Genomic DNA, 10693 nt, shown 5'->3' on the forward strand with positions numbered 1-10693 from the left:
GAGAAAATATTTTGAGAATGATGAGGGTAACAAATATACAAATGTGCTTTATATAATTGATGTATGTATGGATTGTGATAAGAGTTGTATGAGCCCCATTTTAATCACAAAATGATTAAAAAGAAGAAGAGCTCCATTCATTCATGCCCCTAAATTCATTCATTATTTTAACTTTCCTTGTTGAGCATCTGCAGTGTTAAAAAAAAAAGTATTTCCTTGGGAGATGGGACCCCCAACTGCCCTCAGTTTCCTTGTATTCATCTTTCCCAAATGTTCCTATACTTGCAGTCCTGTTAAAATGTAAATCTGGTGCCTAATCCCCACTTTCTCTGCCTTGTGTCTAGCGCTGGCAGGAAAAATCTATTTATTACTTTAAAACATGACAAAAGAGATTAATCAGAATTTGGCAACTAAATTCATCATCTGGGAAGAGTCCAAGAGATAAATTGAAGCATAGTTCTTGATTCCCCACTTCTTCATCCTCTCCTTTTAGCCTGGCTTTATGGGAATGGCTGAGACAGGGGCAAAATTTAGGGCCACTCGTGCCAGGAAAAAACACACTGACAGCTAAATTAGTTTGGCAGCAAGGTGGTATGGAGGGCTCCAAGCCAGAAAGGAATTATGGGTAATGAGTGAGATGGGGGGATGCGGGGAAGGACAGGTACCCACTCTCTTAAACTCAGTAGGGTGGTGAGTCAGGAGAAGAACACAGCTAATCCTAGGAGCTCAGCAGAGTGCCTCCGGGAGGGGGAGATGCAGAAACTCCTCCTGAGGATGCCCAGGCCGGACGCGGCCTGGCAGGGAAGGGAGACTCGTGGTGTGGAGAACAAGGGGGACACAGTGCAGGTGGTTAGCACAGATGCACGGAGACAGGAGACGAGCTCAAATGCTTGCCGGTGTCTTCGTGATCTAGCGCTGCGATCACAGGACTGGCACGAGTGGGAGGCTGAAGGACAAACTGCCATCAGGTCAATTCAGGGACATGGCGACCCTCGAGGACAGAGTAGAACTGCCCGTCGGTGTCTGAGCCTAAGTCTTTGTGAGCGTAGAAAGCCTCATCTTTCTCCTCTGGAGCAGCTGGGGGTCTCAAACTGCTGACCTCATAGTTATCAGTCCAACATGGAACCCACCCCATCACCAGGGCTCCTTTGCAGACATACATGTATTTTCTCACCGTGAAGGAGGCTTGCGGTTTCAATTCAGGCGCCATCTCTACAGGCAAGTTTTCTCTGTCGGTTAGTTCTGGAGGAAAGCCCTTGTCTCTGGATGCTTCTGCCCCTAGATGAGTGTCACATGCTTCGCATGCACTTCTCCTCTAACCTCTCTCTGCTCATCTGGTTAACCTCTTTCATATCTCACCAGAGGTAAGCTCAAGATACAGCTGACACGAATCCTGCCCCATTCACATCACAGTCAACCCAGTCTGGAATGGGCTTATAACCACAGGCACACAGGCCAGGGCTCCCCACACCAACTGGGGCGGGGCGGGGTGGGATCACAATGCAATCCATAACAATGTTGGCGAAGTCTGCTGACTTGGTGAGAGTCTTGGCATGGTTCGAATACTGCGCTGGAATGATACCCGAGCTGGCTCTCTCTTCCCCTCAGTCGGCAAAAGTTAACTGCTTAAATTGGACAATTCTCGTTGGTGGGGAAGGAATCCTGTTGGTCTAGTGGGTTACATGTGTGGGTGCTACCGGCAAGGTCAGCAGTTCAAAACCACCAGCCACTACGAGGGAGAAGGATGAGGCTTTCTACCCCTGTAAAGAGCGATCGTCGTGGAAACCTACAGAAGGGAGTTCTTCTCTGGCCTCTAGGGTTGTTATGAGTTGGAATCCACTGGATGGCAGTGAGGCTTTGGTAGTGGGGACAGGACTGAGCCGGAGTGTCTCCACATAGACCAGGGGGCTATGCTGTGTGCGCTGCCCCTGTGCTCTCTATGGGGCCCAGGGGTTTGTTGTTGTTAGGTGCTGTGCACTCAGTCCCTACTCAATGTGACCCCGTGGTCAACGGATTGAAACACTGCCCAGTCCCGCACCACCTTCACCGTTGTCTGTGTACTTAAGCCCACTGCTGCAGCCACCGTGTTAATTGTGATAGTCCGGTGCCTCAAAATGGCTGAAGGGCCACCAGTGCTTGCTGCTAGAGAGGCTGTGTATGTGCCCTCCCTCTTCTTTCAAGGTTTCCTGCGTGGTTCAGGTTTGTCTTCGGGTTTATGAGTCATGTCGGCAATCTGCCAGCAAACAGTTCCTTTGTCAGTTCAAGGCTCACTGGAGAGCGCATTACGACATTCCAATTGTCATCCAGTGGATTTCGACTCCTGTAGACTCCATGGGTGTCAGAGTGGAGCTGTGGACACAGATCAACAAACCTCTCTTCTGACCTGCCTTTGGGGAAACTAGAACTGTTCACCTTTTGGTCATTCATCTTAACTGTTAGTGTCACCCAACTGTTTCCATTAAGATACCCAGGACCCTAGTGGAGTGGTTAATTCTCCCAACACTTCTTTGGTGTAGATATTATAATCCCTATTTTATATCAATGGGCGCCTTGGGGGTGTCGTGGTTACTGGTTGGGCTGTGATTGGCATGGCTGGCAGTTGGACACCACCAGCAGCTCTCAAGGAGAAAGAATGGGCTTTCTGCTTCCGTAAGTTATAGTCTTGAAAACCTACAGGGGGAGAGGGGTCGCTATGGGTCTCCATTGTATCCATGCAGTGAGTTTTATTTTATAATCAAGGAAACTGATCGTCAGAGAGATTCAATATTTTGTCAAAGGCCACACAACTAAGAAGTGAGAGAAGATTTGAGTTCCCAGGTCTATGCTGCTTCTTGGGTAAGAGAGTCTGCAGACTTAATATTATGTAGTGACATTCGATCCAGAACATTGGATTTTTAAGGGACCCTCCTAAAGGCCAACGCAACCATATGCTTTTGTCTTCAAAGAAACAAGAACACCACGTGTCATGGCTCTGTGACTCGTAGCTCACTAGGTTGTTAGACCAACTCTTTTACTTTCCACTGTTGGTTCAGGTGGTGGTACTGGTCTCTCAACAAAGATGTGTTAAATTTGCCTGGTATGTGAACAGCAACTGTGGACTTCTGGGTATTCCCTGCCAATGGCACTTCTTTCTACAGACAGATCGCAACTCAGCGCTAAGACACAGTCTGCAGGTGGCAAGCGGGGCACGCTAGTATTTTGCTTAAACTCTTCTCTGGCTCAAACCCTCCCTCACACAAGAACACTTTGTGTTAACCACCTGGAATTCTGTGATGCTCACCCTCCTGGCGCGATTGCTGAAGACAAAATGAGTACACAAGCAAATGTGGTGAAGAAAGCTGATGGTGCCTGGCTATCAAAAGATAGAGCATCTGGGATCTTAAAGGCTTGAAGTTATACAAGCAGCCATCTAGCTGAGAAAAAACAAGCCCTCATGGAAGAAGCAAACCAACCTGTGTAATCAACGGGATCTGATAACAGGCATCAGAAGACAAACAAACAAACAAACAAACAAACAAACAACATATTGTTGAGAACAAAGGGGTCAGAGAAAAGACCCCCCAACCCATCTGTAGACAATGGGACATCCCTTCACAGAAGGGTCACAAGGAAGGGATGAGTCAAACAGGGTGAAGTATAGCATCGAAGAAACACACAATATTCCTCCGGTTCCTTGAGGCTACCTCACCCCCCCAGTATCATGACCCCAACCCTACCTTTCACCGTGGGCTAGGCCAGAACATGTACACAGGTATGAATAAGGGCTCATGACACACGGAATCCAGGTCAGAGAAACCCTTCAGGAACAGAAACGGGAGCAGCAATACCAGGATGGATAGGGGGTTGGTGGGGAGAGGAGAAGGGAAGAAATCGCAGGGGAAGGGAGATAGCAGTCGGTGTAAGATATGAAAATAATAATAATTTCTAATTTATCAAGGGATCATGAGGATGGGAGAGGGAGACGGAGGGTAAAAAGAGGAGCTGGTACCAAGGGCTTAAATAGAAAGTAAATGTTTAGGAAATAATGGTGGCAACCTATGTACAAATATGCTTGATACAACTGATGTATGGATTGTTATAGGAGCCCCCAGTAAAATGATCTAAACAAACAAACAAACAAACCCCAAAACCTCGTCTCTGTTTAATAACATAGTATAGCTGAAAGCTATAGGGTCCTTCATCAGTAGGAGATAGCTACATCCAGTTCCAGGTTAACGAGCAGAGCCTGTGGTTTCCAAGCTGAGCAAGGATTATGAATCCTTTCTAACCTCACGGCCCTCAGTATTTCAATGTAGGTGGGTGTGTACTGCCCCTGGGTCCTTTCAACACCATCAACTCCCATGGGCGCCCCTAGGAGAGAGCCACATCACCCCACTTCACTTCTTGGCTCCCTTTGCACCGCTTCTTCTTGTTCCTTGCCGTCTTCCTTTGTGGCGAGAGAAACTCTTGCTCCTTTGGCCTGACACACAGCTCCTGGTGTGCTCTGTAGAGCACACACTCACTCACCGCCACAGAGTCGATTCCGACTCCCGCCACCCTGTAGGACAGGCTAGAACAACCCTGAGGTTTTGGAGACTGTAACTGGTTCATGGGAGTAGAGAGCCCCACTTGTCTCCAGAGGATGGGTAGGGGGTTTTGAAGCCGATGTTGTAGTTAGCTGCTCAACAGATAACCACTATGCCACTAGGGGGTCCTTGTTCTTCAGAATAGAAAATGAAAATAATTCCTGGTTTCTTCCTTCCTTCCTTCCTTCCTTCCTTCCTTCCTTCCTTCCTTCCTTCCTATCAGGCCAGTCACTCAGTGAATCGCTAAACCTTATAAGCAGTTTCTATAAGCAGCAATGACTTGCGAGCCATCACTCAGACTTTAGGGGGAGGCTGACAGCCGGCACCGCTGTCTCGTGCTCAGCTCTGGGATGCTCCGGCACCAGCTCTTCATCCTCTACGTGGTAACGTCAAGGGCTTGGTCTTGTCAAAATGAAAACCCCCATACGTTGAGCCCCGTGTGTTGTCAGAGTCCAATTGTGCTCACAGGGTTTCTTCGGGGGGATGTTTTACGTCTAGACTGCTCGCTCTTTCTTCCAAGGTGCTTCTGAGGGGCCTTGAACCTTCAACCTTCCAGGGAGCCACTGGGCACCCTGACCATTTGTGCTATCGAGGGATTCCATGTCAAAACCAAGTGTTTCTAATGTAAAAACCAGGGCCCTGCTTTGGAGAGTTCCCGGATGTGCCAGGCAAGACTTCCAGAGTGAATGTGGCTCAGATACATTCAGTGCCCGGGAAGGGTTGACGCACCGGTTATCGACCCTCTGGCAGGATGGCTGGGCCACAGAGGTTTTGCTTCTTCCTCAAGTGATCCTGTGTGATACAGGATTCATTCCACGCTGCCTGTCAGCCACGGGACATGATCCCCCGCAGGAAGACCTGTCCACGGCACATTGGCGTTTCCCATCTGAACTTAAAATCCCCAGTGTCTCCCAGCATTTCCCCAATGCAACCACTGGATCATTGACATTCCTTCTTAACATCCCAGATACGTAGAACTAATGACCGTCCCTCAAACATCCACAGCGACCACGTCCTCTCTTAGCAGACACACCCACCCATGGGTGGCCTTAGCACATTGAAATCAGAAGGCTAGCCGTCTTCATTCCGGCTGCTGGTGCTAGGGGGAAAACCTCAGGGGAGGAAGGTCCTTATTTCTTGGTTCCGTGGTGATCTACGTGTGTGAGGTCTATCTTCCCCCACCTGTTTGCTCACTTGCTGGTTTAAACTCTTTAATGTCACAAAAGAGATAGGCTTAAAACACACCCTCCCCAGGCAGAAGGATTTACAACACACACACACACACACACACACACACACACACACACACACACACACACACACTTCCAACCATAACGATCCATAGAAGAAAAATGTTTTTGAGGACTTGGCTATGCAAGAGCTTCTGGAAGGGATGACCAGCTTACGATGCAAGTCTTCATGCTTCTGGAAGGAAAACGGCTCACTCGGTTCTGAGACCACCGAGCGTGAGAGCAAGGCAGTCAAGTCCAGAGGATGTCAGGTTATCTATTTTGGAACACTTCTTTGTCTATAAGAGGAGCTTCCAAATTCGAGGCTCTAAGACGGGGCAGGGGGAATGTCCACAGCCTGCGGGCCCTAGGAGGCCTGTGACATCCTCCTCGATACCAACTAACATCACAAGAGAAGTAGGTCCAGCCATCGCATTAAAAAAAGTCTGGCTAGACCAGGGGATGTAAACTGGTACAGGTAGGAACTGGAAACACAGGGAATCCAGGGTGGATGATCCCTTCAGGACCAGTGGTGTGAGTGACGAAACAGGGAGGGTAAAGGGAGAGTGGGTAGGAAAGAGGGAACCGATTACAAGGAACTATATGTGACCTCCTCCCTGGGGGACAGACAACTGAAAAGTGGGTGAAGGGAGACATTGCACAGGGCAAGATATGACGAAATAATAATTTATAAATTATCAAGGGCTCATGAAGGAGGAGGGAGCGGGGAGGGAGGGGAAAAATGAGGACTTAATGCTGGGGGCTTAAGTGGAGAGAAAAAGTTTTGAGAATGATGAGGGCAATGAATGTACAAATGTGCTTTACACAATGGATGTATGCATGGATTGTGATAAGAGTTGTATGAGCCCCTAATAAAACAATTGAAAAAAATACAATGAAACAAAAACTCCTGGCCATCGAGTTATCTGGCCTCCTAAGCACCATACAGGACAAGGTGGAACTGCCTCTGTGGGTTCCCAAGACGGGCACTCTAAGGGAGCGCAAAACCTTGTCTATTCGCTGTGGTTTTGAACTGCCGACCTTGCAGTTAGCAGCCCCGTGAGTAACCATGATGCCACCAGGGTTCCAGCTATCGCATTAGGCGTGAATAAATGAAACATTTGACCAGCATGACCCAGGAATTATGTTACAAATAGCCAAATGGTTATTCGGCAGAGAAAAGGTTCCCTGTGCCTGATCTATGAGGTCACGTTGTCCCTACCCCGTCCTCTTGAATAGGTGTCCGTGGCTGGGGGTGGAGGTGGTGAGTATCAGGCTCACCTGGTTATTTCTTCTTTCAGGGCAGCAGGGTCTGCAGGGTAAAACTTCACACGGAAGCACATGGTGAATGGAGGCTGGGCTGCGGAGAAACAGAAGTGTCCGTCAGAGAAGATAGCCCGCCAGGAGGTGACTGGGGCTCCCACTCTGGTTTGCATTGGCCTCTGAATCGCCAGAAGGAGATGCTCCTTTGTGCAGGGCTGACTGACACTCAGAGCAGTGGGAAAGTGCAGAGGCAGACCCAGACTTGCGATGTGTGGGAGGTTTTAACCCACCTCCCCAAGTGTGAGGTTTTAGTCTTTTCATGGACAAAACTTACATCTCAATTGCTTCACAACAGACTTCGTAAACTCCAACCAGTGCTGAAACAGAGAACACAGAACAAGAGAGCCCCAGTGAGAAGAAGCAGTCAAAGAAGACTGGTTTTATCCAGTTTAAATAACGAGAGATCGTAGCCCAGGGTGAAAGCAACCCAAAAGCTTGTGAGATGTAGGTTGGGAGATGAAGGAGTGATAGGGGTGTTTGAAATAAGCTCCCCACGGAACCAGGCGGGAAAGGTGGGAGGACAGGTCTGATGAATTCAGCTGTCATATCTGCGCTTTCCTGGAAATGTCTCCTTCCAAAGCAGGGGGCCAAGGTCCTGAGCCATGTTAGGAGGCACAGGGTGTGCATGTATGCGTGTTGGGGGCAGAGCCCCCATGTGACTTGAGGAAGGAAATGGGCAGTGGTCATTTGCGTGATGTGCCAACTCTTTTTGACATAAAGACGGGGACCGAGGTATTGGTGGCAGTCAATCTGGAATGGATTGACAGGCATCACTCCAGGCGTGATACAAAAGGAGGCTGGGTGGCTGGTGGACAGATACGCTTCTTTGTTTCAGCAGCACAGACGGCCAGCCTTTGTGGGAGAGACTAGGTCCTCAGGATGGACTGCTCGTCATCCCAAACCCACGGCCCGTGAGTCGGCTCCCACTCAGAGCACCGGATACAGGGTTTCCGATGCTGTCCCCCTGGATGAGAGCAGACAGCCTCACCTTTCTCCCGTGGGGCAGTCGGTGAGTCTGAACCACTGCCCTTGCGCTTAGCAGCCAATACTTCTTTGGTACGTGAGGCTATTTAAAGTCCTGTGTGTGGGATTGGTGGATAATCCTTTTCATAGAGGCAGGGCACCGGAGCCATCTCTTCCCGACACCCCTCACCCCCTAGAGCACTTATGCTTGAAGAAGGAAGCAGTGAGGTCACTCGAGAGCCGTTTTCCAGTTCCACGTGGGTGCTCTACAAAAGTGCCTTATTGGTTCGTGGGGCTTTTATGTCCCACTCTGCAGAGAGTTAGAAGGACTGAGATCTGGGGCTTGAGTGCAGCCATCGGATGTTCGGGGCGGGCAGAAAACGTGTCTGTGGTGGTTACAGCTGCCTTCTCCGTGCCCGGCATCGTGGGCACCATGCGGCTGGTGGGTGAACGAGGAGAACTAGGTCCACGCCGCCTTCTTGCCTGGCTCTTTCCAATACAATGTCTTGGCTGAGTCCTCCCTCTGACAGGAAGACAGCCAGGGCCAGTCGGGCAGCATCCTGGCCCCCCCTGGTCCCCGGCTCTCACCTTCTGGGCTGGGTCTGGGTCATGCGGTTAACGCACCCACTGAGAGCCAGTTCTTCCATCAGCTCCACACGGATCATCCACACTGACATTCTGCTCTCTTGCTTCCTCTGATCTGCGTTCCCACGAGGCTGGCAACTCATTATAGCCACTCACTGTGGTTAAGAGGCCCCGCTCGCATTACACAGCCTACTGGGGCTCAGCTGCGCAGGGGAGGAAAGGCAAGAAAGGGAAGCACAGGAAGAACTGGGGTTCCAGGCCTTGCTGGTGAAGGCGGCGGAGGCCTGTCCCGAGCCTACTGGACTTACGTGCAGGGGGATGGACGTAGCCAGTGTCTGAGACCAGTCAACAGAACATTGGGACGTCAGACTGATGAGAGGGAAAGGAGTGGTGGTGAGGTGCATCATCAGTCGAGGGCAGAAGAAGCTGATTGACACAAAGGCTACCCGTACCCTTGGCAACAGCTGCAGGACCATCATTTTAGCGTGCACAGCGAGCGCTTGAGAAAGGGTTGATCTGAGGAGATTAGGAGTTAGCCTGGGAAGGGAGTGGAAAGCTGCCAACAGCTTGCCCAAGAGACTGTAAGGATCTGATAGAGAAACTGCGAGGCTCTCCAGAATATGATGGTGGGCAGAATGACCTTTTTCAGCTGTCTGGCCCTGTCTGGGTCCCAGGACCACTCACAAACTTCTAGCAAGGGGTTGGGAGAAGAGACTAAGATTATTGGGTAAGAGGGATTCCCATCTTTCCTTGGGTGAATGCTCCAGGGAACACACTCTGGGGCATGGAGGGGTGCAGAGGCTTTATTTTCTCATCGGGAAAATGGATCTTATGATTGTGGATACCTATCCCATTCATGGTCAGAATGAACTGAAATAACACACGCATGCTTTGTCTGGCACAGCTCTGTGCTCAGGAAAGACCAGCCAAGAGAATGAGGCATGTACTTGGTGCAGAGCCTGGTCCACAGTGGGTGTACCATACAGGCTTACTTCTCCCTCTTCCCTATTTCCAGAGCGCACCCTGTGTCCTCACCTTGGAATCTCTCTCAGCTATTACCCACACACTCGCTGTTCTCTTCGAGCACTTTCTGACCTAACAGAAATAACCACATTGTGCCCTTTGGAAAGTTCATACACCACCCTCTCTGGGAGATAAAGAGATCTAGGGGTAACTAGACAGACAGCTTAGGGCAGAAAGAACAAAGCAAAAGCCACTGTGAACAGAGTCCATCACCACACGGGGAATGGGCCCGACAGCAGGTGAGGACCGGGGTTTGTTTGCAGGATAGTCCCAAGCAAAGGAGTCTGTCTGTGTGCCAAGACCCTGAAGCCTTTACAGGGCGAGGGCCTGACTCCTGAGCCTAAGCTTGGAATATGAAGTGCCATTCCCTTTATGCTTTCAATAATGACTTACCCGCTGCTTATCCGGGTCCACAAAGCGGATTCCAAAATAGTCTTTCTCAAGTAGGTTCAGGTGGTGGCAAAGAAGGTCGAACAGGTACTGGCCTTTGGCATCTCTCTGCAGAGAAAGAAACTGCCATTGAGAAAGGAGTGGGCTTGTCTTCATCATCATTAAAGAATGGTCTGTAACAGCGGCACAGGGAGAGGGAACAGGCACACGTCCAGACCCGGGCCCTCCCTAGTGTGATTGATGTATTGGGTTTGGAGTTCTCCGCAACCGGAGACTTTCAGCACTCGACAGCAGCCTAAGCTTTATCAAGGGCAATGTCACCGAGAGGAATTACTGAAACCCAAAGGAAGGCTGCGCATGCAAGTGAGACAAGAGGGAAGTAAAAGGAAATAGAGGAAAGAACTAGGAGGCAAAGGGCATTTATAAAGGTCTAAATATAGGTATGTACATATGTAAATATATTTCTATATGACGACGGGGAAATAGATCTATGTACATATATTTATAGGTTTAATATTAAGGTAGCAGATAGACATTGGGTCTCCGCTCAAGTACTCCCTCAATGCAAGAACACTTTGTTCTATTAAACTGGCATTCCACGACATGATCGATGAA

At 49.6% G+C, this 10693-nt stretch overlaps 1 protein-coding gene across 1 annotated transcript in view; it reads right to left on the minus strand.

Annotated features, from left to right (window-relative positions):
• Positions 1-10693, minus strand: part of FRMD5 (FERM domain containing 5) — a 348700-nt gene that overhangs the window by 47493 nt on the left and 290514 nt on the right. Inside the window, 3 exon segments of the mRNA XM_030884528.2 lie at positions 7076-7154; positions 7392-7434; positions 10082-10186. Coding sequence (XP_030740388.2) covers positions 7076-7154; positions 7392-7434; positions 10082-10186 — 227 coding nt within the window.

Source organism: Echinops telfairi, unplaced genomic scaffold, assembly GCF_000313985.2.
Source record: "Echinops telfairi isolate 266 unplaced genomic scaffold, ASM31398v2 ScPeMD7_8;HRSCAF=38, whole genome shotgun sequence".
Lineage (NCBI taxonomy): Eukaryota > Metazoa > Chordata > Mammalia > Afrosoricida > Tenrecidae > Echinops > Echinops telfairi.